The 17,044-nt window shown below is 36.6% G+C and overlaps 1 protein-coding gene across 1 annotated transcript in view; it reads left to right on the plus strand.

The window, feature by feature from the left end:
- The window catches only part of CNTN3 (contactin 3), a 393,558-nt gene that overhangs the window by 120,089 nt on the left and 256,425 nt on the right, over positions 1-17,044 (plus strand). Inside the window, exon 4 of the mRNA XM_043886672.1 lies at positions 8,848-8,974. Within this exon, the coding sequence (XP_043742607.1) occupies positions 8,848-8,974 (127 nt within the window). The remainder of the gene's footprint in view (positions 1-8,847; positions 8,975-17,044) is intronic.

Consider the following 17,044-nt stretch of genomic DNA (forward strand, 5'->3'; position numbering starts at 1 on the left):
GCCTTCCACTAGAGTTTGATATGAAACATCCTTATTAAAATACACAAAGAGAATCATGCCTGAGCCCCAGAGAGCCTTGACCCAATCTCTTTGGTAAAGAATAGAAACCACAAATACAACCAACTCTATTAAACTCTCCAAGAGAAGTTTACTAAAGAAATGTTTTGTTTTGTTTTTTTAATTGATTAATGAAATAATGAAGTCTTTTCAATTCAACATGGTTGGAGAGAACCTTGTGAATTTGCATACTTCAAAGATATTCAGTGGAAGTTGGTATAATAGAAAGCAGGAATATAAGTGTTTTTTTTTTTTCATTTTGAATAAATGAGCCATAGATTGTGTACTCCTGAGTGTATTGTACACATTGCACGCTATGTCTTTCAATAGCCTTGTAACATATTTATCATGTTGAGTTGCTATTAAGCCATCTATCAAGAAAGGTATAATTATGGACTGGGTATTATGGAAATATGTCAAAGAGATTCAAAAGCACTAAAACTCACATTCATAAAAAGACAGTAGTGTATTTAAATGAAGCAAGGGACAGTATTATGATAGCATTCTAATCTACAAAGACTTTGACTTATCCCCCATATGTTTGTTTTGTTCGCAGTACATTATTTCTTGTCATGACTCTAAATTGTTTAAACATCTTTCAAATGTAAAGAACATTCCACAAATCAGAAATACAGCCATTGGATTAAAAGCATCAAGATGAAATATCAGATAGTCTCAGAAATATACCCAAGTTCTCTAATATTACTTAGCTATGTTCTATATTGAATGTTAATCCATCCAGTAAAATAGATGCTATCTTCCATCAAAATCTGTGATTGGTTTACTGAAGTGCCAAAATCCAGATATTTAACCTTAAACAAGACTGTTATGTACATAAATGTGTCTGAGTGTGAGACTTATTACTTTTTTTTTAGGCAGGTTGCAGTGAGAGGAAAAATGCAGTTTTTGGCTAAAAAACTTTTTCCTGCATTGAAAAGGATCTGCCACTTTATGGAAGAACATTCATTTATGTGAACATTTATTTCTAGTACTTGTAAAGCTCAAACAGCTGCTTTCAGTTCTAATTCTCTAACTATTGAGCACTGCTTCCCTTGCAGTTTTTCCATTTCTGGGTATGAATGAAGCATGAAGTAAAGATTGAGCAAATCATGTAGTAAGCTGTTAACTTACAATTTAAAGAATTTTTATCAGTTTCTCTGTCATGCTGTACTACACCAAATATATGTCATGCTCCAACATTTTTCCTTTTAACCTAATTGCTTGATAGCATTTCCAATATGGAAAATGGATGAATTAGCTATTCTTCATAAACATTTTATTGGCCTTTCTCATCTAAAGTATGCTGTATTGTCTTCCCCCCCCTTTTTTTAGTGTGTGGGTGACAGTAAATTCAGCTGCAGGTGACAGCAATGCATTAAAGGTTTATTTTTCCAACACATAACGTTTAGAGTTAATGTAGTTCATATTGATTCAAGAGCTCAAGGATGTGAGGGCTCTTTTCTAGAAGATCCTAGCAGATTTTCCTCTACCTCTTGTGGCTCAGCTGGTAAAGAATCCGCCTGCGATGTGGGAGACCTGGGTTCAATCCCTGGGTTGGGAAGATCCCCTCGAGAAGGGAAAGGCTACCCACTCCAGTGTTCTGGCCTAGAGAATTCCATGGACTGTATAGTCCATGGGGTTGCAAAGAGTTGGACATGACTGAGCAACTTTCACTTCACTTGTTACTGGTTGAATTGTATTGCCTGAATATTTGTGTGTTGAACCTCTAATCCTTAGGACCTCAGAACGTGACCTTATTTGGACACAGGGTCATTGCAGATATCATTTTTGAAGATGAGATCATTAGGGCGGACCCTAATCCGTTATGACTGTATCCTGATTAAGGGGGTAGGTGTTAGAATTCAGGCATAAACACGCACACAGAGGGAAGATGTGGTGAAGAGATGCAGAGAGAAGGTGGCCACCGGCAAGCCAAGGAGACAGGCCTGGAACTCATCTTAGGGCCTTCCGGTGAATTCAACCCTGCCCACACCTTGATTTCAAAATTCTAGTCTCTAGACTGTGAGATGGAGAAGGCAATGCCAACCCACTCCAGTACTCTTGCCTGGAAAATCCCATGGACGGAGGAGCCTGGTAGGCTGCAGTCCATGGGGTCGCGAAGAGTCGGACATGACTGAGCGACTTCACTTTCACTTTTCACTTTTATGCATTGGAGAAGGAAATGGCAACCCACTCCAGTGTTCTTGCCTGGAGAATCCCAGGGATGGGGTCGCACAGAGTCGGACACGACTGAAGTGACTTAGCAGTAGCAGCAGCAGACTGTGAGATGAGTTAAGTTCTGTTTTTTAAACAACCCAGTTTGTGGTACTCTGTTATGGCAGACCTAGCAAACTAATATACCCGTTTGTGGGTGTTACTGGTCTCATAAGTTAATCCCCGCTGTTTACCCTGCTCCCCAGGCAGAAACTACAGAGATCTGGAAAGGTACTATATCTGGTGCTTTTCATATCTCAGGTGAAAGTTCTGTTGGCAGGGAAAACAGTTATGGAAGAACTGTTGCGTAGACAACCAACAGTATCTGCCACAGCTAGTTTTTCATGTGGTGCACATGTCTGGCATTCAGATATTTGTTAAAGAAATAAATCATCATATTGAAATTTTTGGCCTTTCCTGACTTTGGAAGAATATTAATGAAATTGTATTTCAATCATTTCTTGCCTTTTTTTTCCTAGCATTTTCTAACTGTAAGCCACCAATGCCAAAATCAATGGTGATGTCCCACTGCTACAAAGTGTTTCTTTCCATCTTAAATTTCCTTTCCTGTGGAATAGTAGGGCTTGTTATATAGATCCCATATCATTGGTGGCATTTATTTTTTTTTCTTTCTCTGACTTGCACTAGACATCCTTCTGTTTGGGTTGAGTATCTCTTTTAAATACATTGAATATTCCTTTCTAGATCCACTGTCTCTTAAATTCTTCCTTAAATAGCACTACCATCCTAGCTCCCTTTTGGATTGACCTTCTTTGTTTCCTCCTGTTTTGTGCTGTGTACCTATGCTGCAAGTCTGCAAGAGGAAATGGGGAATATGCTTTCCTTTTCTGTGTGAAATTCAGGAGTAACATTACAGTCTTTTAGGATTTTCATTTCTTCTAGTAAAAGTAATGCAACTGCCTGCAATCCTTTGTCTGTTTCTCTCTGTCATTCTTCATAAAAATTGTATAGAGTATGACCGTTAGAATTGATTTGCCACAGTTTGATCTTTTAGTGACATTACCTTAGGAGCTCATAAAGCTTGTACTTACATTCAAAGGCAGTTATTCCTCGTAGCCTCTGGGTGTTTGGAGGAGGGGGGACACACCTCCAGGATTGGATTTTTCAACTTATTAGTCCTGTTCGGAAATGTTATATGCCCTTTATTTTAGGTTGTAAACTTAAAATGGAGCTTGGGAGCCAGGCCAACATATCAAAAAATGCCCCTGTCACAAAAAGTAAAGTTAAGCATCAATCTAAATGTTACATTGAATCCCTTTAGTTAGGCATGAAGCCCCCTTCTGTTTTCAGTCAAACTGCTTTCTGCTGCTAATGAGCATCTGTGTGAATAGTCAAGATTTTGTACTTTGGAGGATCAAAATTAGCTTTGAAAAAACTGTTGGATAATTTCCTTTAGGTTAGTGAAGACCTCAGAATTTTTTTTCCTTTTAAGCTTATATTGCTAGCAGAAGACTAGAATATTATAACCCAGCATCTCTCATCACCGATTTTATTCCGGGGAAATAAGATTGAGTGGCCTATGTCTCTTTTCTGAATGTAAAGCATGAACCAACCTGTCATGTTTGATTATTATTTGCACTTACATTTTAGGAGTCGTTGGAGACTCTGGAATGGCTGCTGGTGGTCTGAAATGCCTTTAGGAGCCTTAAATTTCAGACGTGTCTGCTATGTGCCTCAGAGGCTGTTAACTCTAGTGTGTCGTCAGGAATGCTGTGTGCTCAATTGCTCAGTCGTGTCCAACTCTTTGTGACCCTATGGACTGTAACCTGCCAGGCTCCTCTGTCTGTGAGGTTTCCCAGGCAAGACTGCTGGAGTGGGTTGCCATTTCCTTCTCCAGCAAATCTTCCCGACCCAATGATTGAACCCATGTCTCCTGCATTGCAGGCAGCTTCTTTACCACTAGCACCACCTGGGAAGACCATCATCAGGAAATACTGAAGTTGACAAAGCAAGTTGATGGTTAGTTTTCACCTTTGGCCCTATTTAGAACAGTGTGGTTTGATGGAAAGAGAAACAAACCAATAATATGACCACTGGGCTGTGATCCCAGGTTTGTCAGCCAAAAACTGTGTTGCCGTGGTTGGTTATTTAACCTCTCTGGGTCTCATTTCTTCTGGGGAGGCTAAACAACTATAATGTGAGAATATAAGCTCTGAAATTAAAACCTTAGCTTTATCATTCACCAGCTGTAAAATAATATCTGTCTTATGTTGAGTTATTGTGAGAATTTCTTCATCTTAATCATCCATTCAGCAGACAGATATTGAATAGCTGCCATGCTCGGAGTTGGAGGAGCAGCAATGAATTAGATACAAAATAAATGGCAAGCACTTATATAAATGTGTCTAATTATTTATAGATAGTGAGATACACAGCTGATGTCTGTGACTGGTGGAAGTGAGGGGTGAGTCATGACATAGTTGGGGGAGGGGCAGTCTTATTTAAGCTGAGAAGATGACATTTATGCTGAGTTCTAAATGACAAAAGGAAACCAGAACACAAGAATAAGAAGGAAGATCAACCCAAAGTTCAGAGTGTCTGAGAGCCAAAGACAAGGATGATGGTGCAGCTGGACCTCAGAAAGTAGGCAATGGGTCAAATGCAGCCTGGGCATAAGGGGGACAAGGCTTGTAAATGGCCGAGTACAGTGCCTGGCTCATAAATGTTAGCAAGTTAGCTATTATCACCCCTCTTTCAAAAGGGTCTCAGAAAGAAATGCTTCTAATTATTTAATACTGTCACCTTAAATTAATAGCAGTCTCTAGAGAGGAATTAGAACATCATTTGGGAATTTGACTTTTACTAAATTGTGATGAATGTTTGTGTTTTCATTGTGGTTACTTGTAGGAAAATTTTTTAAAAACACCTCTATTTATCTTTCTTTAGCAGTATGTCCTTGTTGGTTATCTGTTTTAAATATAGCAGTGTGTACATATTAATCCTAAACTCCCAATCTATTCTTACCCTTCTTCACCCTAGTAACTGTAAGTTGATTCTCTAAAAACACTTCTCTTTTTCATTGAAATCATCCTTTTTATCTATACCCGATTTTCCTTTTGTTGGTTTCCTTCCACAACTTACCTGTTGGTTTCAAACGTACACTATTATGTTAATATAGTATTGCTTCCAAGCCCTGTGAACATCAGTTGGTCAGGACAACAGTGCTATACCATCTCCTAAATGAATAAAATACATGCCACTCAAAATATTCAGAAACCATTGCGCTAGAAAAAATACTATGAAAAAATCTGTCTTCTTTGTAAATATTTACAGGCAGACATTGTAACAGACAGAAATATATTCAAATTTCTAAGACAATAAATATTATTAATGATACACTGTTTTTTTTTTTCTTTTTTACTTTTATGCAATAAACTCAGGGGGAAAATTTAAGAAAATGACAGCATTGGCTCTTTTTAATTAAGAGCTATCTGTTTAGTACCTGTTTCAAAATCCCTGTCTTCAGGAGATTGTCCAAAGGAAAAGTAAGACGTTTTTCCTCCTTGTGACATTTTCCCCTTATATGTAAATAAAAACCAGGGACTTCCGAGGACAACCCACGACTTTCTTAAATCATCGTGGGCCATAGTAAGGTTAACTGTGTGGTGATGTTTCGGTGGAAGAGTGCTAGTGTTAGCCAGAGTTTGAAGTTTGATTGCACAGTTCCCAGACTGCCATTTCTATCATCAATTACACATTCTGAAAAGCTGTGTGTACTTGCATGTTTCATATACCCACTTTTAGACTCAACACTTCTCTTCTGTACACTGGGAATAATTACGGTACTTACCTCACAAAACGTTGTGAAAGTTAAAGAACAGATGTGGACACATAGAATTCACATGGTGGCTTTCATTGCAACTTTTTCATCATTTCAATGATTATTTTCAGTAGTGTGTTATTTTACCATTCCTGTTAATATGGGAAATTTTTTGTTAATGTAATAATGTTATTACTACTTAAGTAGCCTAAATTGTTTCTAGGCTTTTTTAATGCTTTTCCATCTCATTTTCTTTGTCGTCTCTTCAGGGGTTCTCTTTGTCTCTTAGTCCGGTTATTTATTTATTTTTTTCCTGCAGTTTTACTGAGCATTTCAAGACAGGAGTAAGGAGTTTGGTTGTGTTTTTATTTTTTCCTGTGAATGTGTTTGTTTTCAGAATGCTTTGCCAATGATCATACAATTGCAGTGGCATAAGCTGTTAGTGATGGCATTACTTCTTTCCTTTTTAAATTCATCATACAAAGACACAGGTTTCTAGTTGTGTATATGTGGAAATTCTCAGAAAGTTCAAGTTCTCTTAACCAAAGTAAAAGCACTTTTTTTTTTTTAATTTTTTTTTTCCAGTGGGTTTTGTCATACATTGATATGAATCAGCCATGGATTTACATGTATTCCCAATCCCGATCCCCCCTCCCACCTCCCTCTCCACCCGATTCCTCTGGGTCTTCCCAGTGCACCAGGCCGGAGCACTTGTCTCATGCATCCCACCTGGGCTGGTGATCTGTTTCACCATAGATAGTATACATGCTGTTCTTTTGAAATATCCCACCCTCACATTCTCCCACAAAGTTCAAAAGTCTGTTCTGTATTTCTGTGTCTCTTTTTCTGTTTTGCATATAGGGTTATCGTTATCACCTTTCTAAATTCCATATATATGTGTTAGTATGCTGTAATGTTCTTTATCTTTCTGGCTTACTTCACTCTGTATAATGGGCTCCAGCTTCATCCATCTCATTAGGACTGGTTCAAATGAATTCTTTTTAACGGCTGAGTAATATTCCATGGTGTATATGTACCACAGCTTCCTTATCCATTCATCTGCTGATGGGCATCTAGGTTGCTTCCATGTCCTGGCTATTATAAACAGTGCTGCGATGAACATTGGGGTGCACGTGTCTCTTTCAGATCTGGTTTCCTCAGTGTGTATGCCCAGAAGTGGGATTGCTGGGTCATCACAATTTGTATGGAAATACAAAAAACCTCGAATAGACAAAGTAATCTTGAGAAAGAAGAATGGAACTGGAGGAATCAACCTGCCTGACTTCAGACTCTACTACAAAGCCACAGTCATCAAGACAGTGTGGTACTGGCACAAAGACAGAAATATAGATCAGTGGAACAGAATAGAAAGCCCAGAGATAAATCCACGAACCTATGGACACCTTATCTTTGACAAAGGAGGCAAGGATATACAATGGAAAAAAGACAACCTCTTTAACAAGTGGTGCTGGGAAAACTGGTCAACCACTTGCAAAAGAATGAAACTAGAACACTTTCTAACACCATACACAAAAATAAACTCAAAATGGATTAAAGATCTAAATGTAAGACCAGAAACTATAAAACTCCTAGAGGAGAACATAGGCAAAACACTCTCCGACATAAATCACAGCAAGATCCTCTATGACCCACCTCCCAGAATATTGGAAATAAAAGCAAAACTAAACAAATGGGACCTAATGAAACTTAAAAGCTTTTGCACTACAAAGGAAACTATAAGCAAGGTGAAAAGACAGCCCTCAGATTGGGAGAAAATAATAGCAAATGAAGAAACAGACAAAGGATTAATCTCAAAAATAGACAAGCAACTCCTGCAGCTCAATTCCAGAAAAATAAATGACCCAATCAAAAAATGGGCCAAAGAACTAAACAGACATTTCTCCAAAGAAGACATACAGATGGCTAACAAACACATGAAAAGATGCTCAACATCACTCATTATTAGAGAAATGCAAATCAAAACCACAATGAGGTACCATTACACGCCAGTCAGGATGGCTGCTATCCAAAAGTCTACAAGCAATAAATGCTGGAGAGGGTGTGGAGAAAAGGGAACCCTCTTACACTGTTGGTGGGAATGCAAACTAGTACAGCCGCTATGGAAAACAGTGTGGAGATTTCTTAAAAAACTGGAAATAAAAGCACTTTTTAAAGGATACTTGTTCAGTGTTGTATCCTTCTTTTCAATTTGCTAGTAATCAAATGGAAATCCTACCAAATATTGAGCGTTTTGAGGTTGGAATGCAAAATAACATTGTCAACACTCAGATTTGCATGCATGGCAAGTATTATGAGAAAGACAATACTCAGGGATTCAAGTGTATTTGAATACAGCTTTAGTTTTGTAAAGAGGCTTATGACAGAAAGACTTCCTAGACCAGGTAATTAACCAATGATAATTTAGGTAGAATTTATGTTATAAAATGTGATTAGAACAGCCTTATTTATTCTTTTAAGTAATCTTATTAATATGGCAGTGGTTTTGAGAGTAGTTTTCATTCTCTTAGAAGTGTTACTAGGTTGCAAGGACAGCTCCAGTGATGCCTTGTAAACAACGCAGTGCCTGCAGAGCATCTTTGTGGATAAAGGAAGAGTCTGTCCGCAAAGAGCCTACATCTTTGTGGATAAGGGAAGAAGCAGTGTCTGCTTCCCTTGTTTTTAAAACAGCACTAGAGACACTGGTTGGTTGCTTTTCTTCTTTAATTCTAGAGTGCAGCTGGTACAGTACCTTTTACTTATTATGATTATTTTTTGGATGTCTTCTACCCATATAGGTGAGCTGCTCTTACAGGGCCCAGTGTTTGTCAAAGAACCCAGCAACAGCATTTTTCCTGTTGGCTCAGAGGATAAACAAATAACTTTAAATTGTGAAGCACGAGGCAGCCCTTCACCTCATTACAGGTACAGTGGGAAGTTTGAAAATCCATGTAAAGAAAAAGCAGTTTGGCAACTGTGAACTTATTTTTTTGTTTCAGTATACTTATGCTATCAGTAAGTTATAGTACACGAAGCTATAGTTGTCTGCTATATTCAACAGTCATCCCTAAACATTTGGGTCCATATTTTGTATATTTGATTGATAGTTTACTTTACAGTAAGAATTCTTGATTAAAGAAAACATGATAGAGTCTCTTAAATAGGCGATGTCTTTTCATTGATTTGTGGTAGAAATTAATGTATAAACTTGGATTTACATGTAGTCTTTGGGAACATATCCATTGTGTGGATGAAATTAAATATGTTGTAAAAGTATGTAGCAGTCACAGTTTTAGAAAAAGGTAACAGCGTCTATCCTTCTTCCTTTATTATTTTACTGAGTATGTGTTAGAAGGTTCATACAGTGTAGAAGAATAAAATATATCCCTACTAAAGTCATACTAAGTATCAATTTTTCAAATAATATAAATAATAACTTGTTCACTAGAAACCTTCTAACAACACAGAAAGGTATAAGGAAAAAAAAAAAAACTGAACTCTCATCACCTTAAGATAAAAATATAATATTTGGGGAGGTGAAGATAGTTTATTTGGATGTGATGGATATATACTTTACTAAATAATACAGGATTAGCAATTTTTACTTTTAGGGTTCTCAGGGGACCCACTTTAATGAAGAGATGAATTATTTATAAACAGGATATGCTGCTTTTATTTAAATGGCTATGAGAAAGTGCCTGAGGCACCTTGAAAATAGCATGCTCTTGAGTACTGCAAGCGTTTGTTTCAAACTCCCTGTTTACAATCTCCTTCACTTGGCAAAACCTTTTCTATAACCTGAAGAACAAGCAGACTTCAGCCTTTATTAATGAAATTCTTAGTGTTTTGAGTAGTGATGTAGATCTTGTTGAACTCCTATTGTTCTCTTAACCCATGTTGGTAATAGCAGCCAACAATCATTGTTAACTTGGGTCAACCTTAGGTTAGAAAGTAGACCTTTGTATTTTTGCATTTGCAAGTAAAGGTCAGTTTCTGTCAGCAGTATTCAACAGCATATATATTGAGCACCTGTTGAGCATTTTCAGCACAATAATTGTAATGATCCAGGTTACTGGTCAGAATTGGCTGAGATGATAGAAGATTTTCTTCTCTCTGCCTCTTCCTTAACCTATAGAAATGAGAAAAGTTGTTAACATGATTTAAAATAAAACAAGAAACTATTTTGTGAGCTTGGTCAGTTAATCAGACACAGTACATGCAACAGGTGGAAATATTTTCTTCTTTGGAGGGAAGATGAACAGATCCACTTAATAGGACATTATCTTGGAAACATTTTCACCAGCGTTTTTGTAGGACTTCTAACACTTTCTAAATGCATCTGTTTGTTTCTTCCTGAAATAGAAAATTATCCTTTTAGATATGACTGTAAATATTTTAAAAAATCCATGTGAATGACTCATGCGTGGGCTGGTTTTTTTTTTTTTTTTTGGTTGTTGTCAGTAAAGTTATTTCCTGGCATTTTATCTTGCGAATAATTTGGTGACGAATGTGTTCAGCTGAAAACTTGTCAAGATAAAAGATATAGTCATATAGGATTTTATTTCTAAATGAATAGATTAATTATGTTGGTAAAGTTTAATCAAACAGCAAGAAGTCTGAGCTTAGAAATTCAAAAGTATCTTTTTGTTGTGTTTATTTATTTATCAGGTACTTATTTTAATTCCAGTGTATTACAATTAGAGTAAATACAATTAAAGTACCAGGTATTTACAAAATGCTATTGTATAGACATGATATATGTGTTTAAATAAACTGATAACGTATAAAACATTGATAAAGTTCGGCCATTTGCACAGTACTTTTTATGTTTTATTATATGTCCTAAGACACTGTATGTTGCATTTAAAAACAAATCTGTACCTGAAAATAGGAGATGTGTGACTGAAATTAATCAGTTTAAGTTTGATAAATGAAGAAATTTTACATGCTAGGTATTGTTTTAAAATATTTGGCTTATAGGCAAATAGAAAACACTTTCGTTATAGCTCTAAAGATACTCTGAAGTTAAGACTTCTGACCAGTAAAAAATTTCACTTTAGAGTTACTAGAAATTGAGACCTGGCAAAAGCATGAGGAAACCTTTTTTCACTGTGAAAATATTAGGCTTTCCTATAATAAGCAATGATTCCTTATTATCCATGTTATCTGAATAAGTAATTAAGCTGATGAGTAGATGGGATTATAGACTACAGTGGGTTGTAATTATAACCTCATCTACTTAGACACTACCTTCACTTATGGCCTGATTTTTCTCCTAGTTTTTGATTTTAATAGTCAATCCAGTAATATCCTGCATTATTCCTTTACCTGTTTCAGAAGAAAATAACACTTGCTGGCTCTTATTTTCTGCTATCCTTTAAAAATTATGAATAAATAGTGCAAATAGGTAATGATTTTGAAAGTGAAAGAAAGTGTTAGTCGCTCAGTTGTGTCCAACTCTTTGCCATCCTATGGACTATAGCCCACCAGGCTCCTCTGTCCATCAAATTCTCCAGGCAAGAATACTGGAGTGGGTAGCCATTTCATTCTCCAGGGGATCTTCCCAGTCCAGGGATTGAACCCGAGTCTCCTGCATTGCGGGCAGATTCTTTACCATGTGAGCCATCTAACATGGGGATTTTTTTTTTTTTTTACGTTAAGTTAGAGAAAGGATATGTTTTTGTAAATATTTATAAATACAAGCACATAGATAAGAGAGAGAGAAGGGAAGGAGGGAGGAAAGAATGAGGGGACGGAGGAAGGGAGGGGAAAAGAAAGATATTAAGGAGGAAATTAACAGTTCATGTGAAAATATAAATTAAAGGCAACACAAACACATTCTCTAAGATTCAGAGTAAAGTCTAAGAGTCTTGTAAAGGAATATCCTTTTGAAAGCCCAGATCCTTTCTTGTAGACTGAGGCAAACTTTTCTGATGAGAGATCTTGTCTTTGTTATTATCCCACTGGGTAAAAAGAACTCTTAATTGGCCATATTAGAAATCCAAAAGTTCAGAAATTCTCAAGAGAAATTACTAATCTTAGGGTTTAATTGAGAATTTTATTCCTTCTTTTGCATCTTCCCGCCTGAGCCCCAAAGCCTGTATTTAAAGGTTAATTAGTATTCAGTCTTGTCGTAATTGCCGATGGTGCTGAAAGAGGTTGCCCTGAGGAAGTATTAATAACATTTTTTAAATGGGAAGGATTTTCTCTGACTTCTCATAGGGTTAAATATGCCCATCATTTGCTAAGATTAAAGACCCCAAATAGGACGTTCCCTGGTCACTTCAACTAATGCCATTCAGCATTACAAGGGATCACATATTGGATTGACCAGGGTATAATATGCAAATATCAGTGGGGACCAGGCAGGTAATAAACTAAAAGAGGTGGCCCTTAACAACATGTAGACACATTGAATCATGACGAGAGACTGTCCCACATTTAGCCAGAAGTCCATCCATTGGTCACGATTGCTTCTGAGCCCTGACCAGGAGTCCTGGTCCACTACTACAAAACCTTTTCAAGAGATGTTTAAAATTGAGAAATTTCCTTTTTTTTGAATCTCTATATTTCTAATGTTGACTCTCACTTTTTAAACATGGTAAAGGCCAAAGATGATAAGCCTTAAATGTGAATATGGGCCATGTGGGTTTTGTGTTTACAACATTTAGTCTGGCTCAAGACTTAACAGGCTCTGCTGTCCAGTATGGTAGCCAGTAGCCAAATGTGTCCGTGTATATTTAAATCAGTGCAACTAAGAATTCAATTCCTCAGTCAGAGCAGCCTCGTTTCAAGTGCTCAGTAGCCACACATAGCTAATAGCTACTGTATTGGACACAGAAATGGACATTTCTGTGCTTGCAGAAAGTTTTGTTGGACAGCAGTGCTCTACTTTCTTCCTTGTTGGATCCACAGCTCTTTTCTATAAATGTTCTTCTGTTTTATTCTCAGCACAGGGACGCAACCAGAATATAATTCTCTTCCAGCTTTATATAATAAATAAGTAAGCACTTTTAATGAAGTACAGGGGAGGACTCTTGGATATACACATGGTAAGGACTACATAGCACTGCAAAATGCAGATTTTCAGGCAACAGTTTCTCCCTTTTAAGTAGGGTTTGCTGTAATGGTGTTAGCTTACATGTGTTTAATTTATTGGAATTCCACTAACTGCATCCAGTATAAGAAAGAAAAAATAATAATAATGGACTAATTTCTGCTCATCATTTATCCAGGGAGTAAATGTAAGGTGTTTACTTGTTATTTGAAGACATACATCCTTGCAGACACAAAAATGTAATACTGTACATGGGACCACATACAGTTTATGGGGTAGAGCATACACAGTGTATGTATTATGCATAGTATGTGATACATTATATTAATACAATATGACATGTATTTAGTATATTTTTGATTATATGCATTTTGTCCCTTTATTCTTCTAAAGCTTGTTGGTCCTAAGGAGATACAGTGCATTCTGCCAGGTTACTAGGCTCAATTCTGTGTTTATCCTCAAGCTCAACTTCTCTTGGCATCCCGACTTCTCTAGCTGATGAGCTCTGGTCCTCAAACACACAGTCAATTTTACTAAGAGCAGTGAAATGCTTACATGGTTGAAATGACTGCAAACACTAAGTAGAAAGAATTTCTGTGGTGCCTGATGGCAAGTAGAGGTAGGCATTTTAAACTTGACTATGCTACTCTCTCTCCCATGAAGCCTTCTTGATACCCTCAGAGTTGGGTTCCATGTTCCCACCATGCAGTACCTATTGTACCAGTGCCTTCCTGGATTATGAAATTTACTTAAATGAAGTATACTTACCTGGTTGAATGTAACTCCCTTAAGGTGAAGACAGTTCTTTCTTCATCCTTCATCCAAAATGCTTAGCAAATAGTGAAAGCTAAATGGGTAGCATGAATAAAGAAATGGGATGAAGTTAACTGGGAGGAAACAGACAGTTTGGGATTAGGTTTTATTTCAGGAGTCAGGAGTGTCATGAAGCATCACAGGAACAGAAGCAGTCTATAGTTTCTTCTATAGGATATTCTTAAACTTGGATTGAGCCCTTCTTTTTGGCTCTTATTTTAAGACAGATTGCCCTTGAAGTGGCAAAGATGACTGCCTAGGTCTACTTACATCCTCCACAGAACATTAACTGGAGAAGAGGAACTCTTTCCTATTAGTGTTACCAAAAGCTCTGAATGGTGTCAGAAAAACATGCAATAAAAACACAGCTAATACTGTCAGAAGTCAGAACCCAGGAGAAATGTAGAGGTTAGATTTTAGATATTAAAGATGGTAGTTGAAAAATTAACATACTTTTGCTGTTGTGTTTTTGTCATGAGGCAAGAAGGAAGGAAAACACATACTGATCAAACACTAGTTCAATTAACTGGATCACAGTTGTATTCCTAACTAATTTCTAAGGCCTGAAGTGAGGAATGGTCTCAGTGGCCATGCTTGGGTCCTGGGACGCATGGCCTCTCCAGAGGAGAATGAGAAAGATGCTGCCAGTAAAAGCTGAAATGGAAGCAGAGATGGCAGAAAGAGCAGCCATCTTCTTTGATTCTTCTCAGAATAATATTAAGATAACCACTGGTCAATCTGAGCTAGGCTTTACCTGTATAAACCGAACAGTCAAATTGTTTTTAATCCCAGTGTAGGTCTAATCTCTTTTTATGTCTTTTTTATTATATATGATTAAAATTTATCAATGAGTGGGAATCTCTGTCATGAAACACATTTTAGAAACTTGATTTTTAAAAACACAGAATCACAATTTAACTCATTTGTATCTTCACTAATTATTGCTGAAGCCTAACTAGTTATTTTTGGATAAAGTATTGAATATGCAAATTCAGGCATTCATTCTTTCAAGGGCTGCAATTATTCTCATCACTTCAGTAAACATATTAACAAACATTGCATTTGAACACAAATGCATTTGCTTATTAACTTGAAAGCTGCATCTAAAACCACAAATTGCTTCTGTGATTAAATTCCTAATTTTCCTGTCAAACCCTAAATAAAGTATTGCCTGTTGATTTAACAAATGTGTAATGTGGGCATATTTTCAAAACCCAGCCCCAGCTTTTTAAAGAATTTAGTGAATTATTTTGCCTTTTTCTTGGTTTTTCATCAAAGTCTAATATGTAACATTTGTTTTTCTCTGGAGTATTGTTTATGTTTCCATTTTCCTGACCAACCTTTATATGTTGATGTAGTTACCTTGAAGGATAATACAATCAACCATGAGATGAATTGCATCCTGAGATCATTTTGAAACTGCCTGATGTCATTCAATTTATTATCACTGAATTTTGTTAGTTTCGATTTCAAAGGGTGATATTCTCTAACCTTTTATTACAAAGTTTTAGTGGAACATCCAAGTTAGGATTTAGTGCCTTAAATTAAACTGACAACAAGATATATCTATGTTTATCTTCATGATTCTCATTCCATACTAGTGTGGTTTTGTGTAAAGAGGTTTCCATATCCAATAATAACTAGTATGATAAATAAATAATAACTAGATGGTAGTGAAAATAATTATACATTCATTCCCTGTCTTTGAGATATTTATTGATAATATGGATGACCACAGTGAGAGGGATGACTGTATGGAGGCTAGGATGGCTAGGTTAGAAGGTAAAATAAGATTACTTCATTTAGGAAACTTCTGTGAGCACCTAGTATGCTCACCTACCTGTTATGACTGATGGTAGGAATTCAGCAGTGTTTGATAGTGTGCTTATATGGTTTGAAAAGTACCTTTCAAAACTTAGAATCTAGGCTTTTTATGTTAATTTAACTCATTGTTATATAAACTTCTGTTTGCACACAGACATACACAGAATCTTACACATAGTTTGTTCTCTGTATTGGAAGGCAGTGATTCATATACTCCCCAATATTGATGATTCTGTTATTTCTTAGAAGTCACAATTACTGTTTCCATCATTTAAAAGTCATAACTGCCAGTTGAAATATCCCCACCTATGCTTTATACTTAAGATTCAAAAACTGTTAACCCAAGGGCCTGCTTGATATCTTAAAGAAATTGTAGGCCAATAACAGGTTCCTGTTGTATAGAATGTGTAAATGAAATTTAGAAATGGACTGATCCAATCCATGCTACCTCAGGTCAGCTGGCAGAGTAAGTGGCCCAGGACTTCTTCTGGAACTGCAACTTCCTCCAGAACCTGAACCTCAAATTATTGACCTAGAAACAAATTCACGTATAAGCTCCACACCAAGCAATTAAAGGGGTTGAGAGCCTATTGCTTGAGAATCAGAGTTGTGAAATAGGAATAATAAACCATTTCTCACTTGTGGATTCTAAAAGCAAATCCTAATTCATGTAGAATGAGCGTTTGAACACTGAAAACTGACAGTGAACTTACAAGATCATTCAGGAGCGTTACAAGATGATGATTATGCAAAGGTGCTTAATCTTGTGACATTTACCACTGAACTGAAGCTACAAGGTTAGTCTGCTTCTGGAGCACAGTGTAAATGTTATATGATTGAAATGCTAGTGTACATCACCCCAGAAGCCCCAGAGCTGTCTTCTTTTGCTCCAAATCACTGCATTAAGCTTTTTGGAATGAAATTGGAATATGCAAATTTTACTTTTATGAAGTTTTAAACGATTTCCATATTTCAAAAAGTATTTCATTCTGAGACTTTAAAGTCCTAAGGAACTTCAAAATTCCTTCATAAAAGTAGACATTTTTAACTTTCACAAAGGATTGTGCATGTTCAAAGCTAAAAGGCAGTGTCTACTTCTGAAAGCTTCCCAAATTTATGACCTAAATGCACCATTTACCTGTCACTGTCTTACCACTGTGCCTGATGTTCACGAACTCTGGACAGTTGGATTACCATTTACTGCAAAGAAATGTAGTCTAATTTGTAAATTTATTAGACATTCTGTGTGGAAGGAGTATGTTTGTGTGCCTTCAAGCTTACTGATTATTTCTTATACAAAA

This window comes from Cervus elaphus, chromosome 24, assembly GCF_910594005.1.
Source record: "Cervus elaphus chromosome 24, mCerEla1.1, whole genome shotgun sequence".
Taxonomy (NCBI): Eukaryota; Metazoa; Chordata; class Mammalia; order Artiodactyla; family Cervidae; genus Cervus; species Cervus elaphus.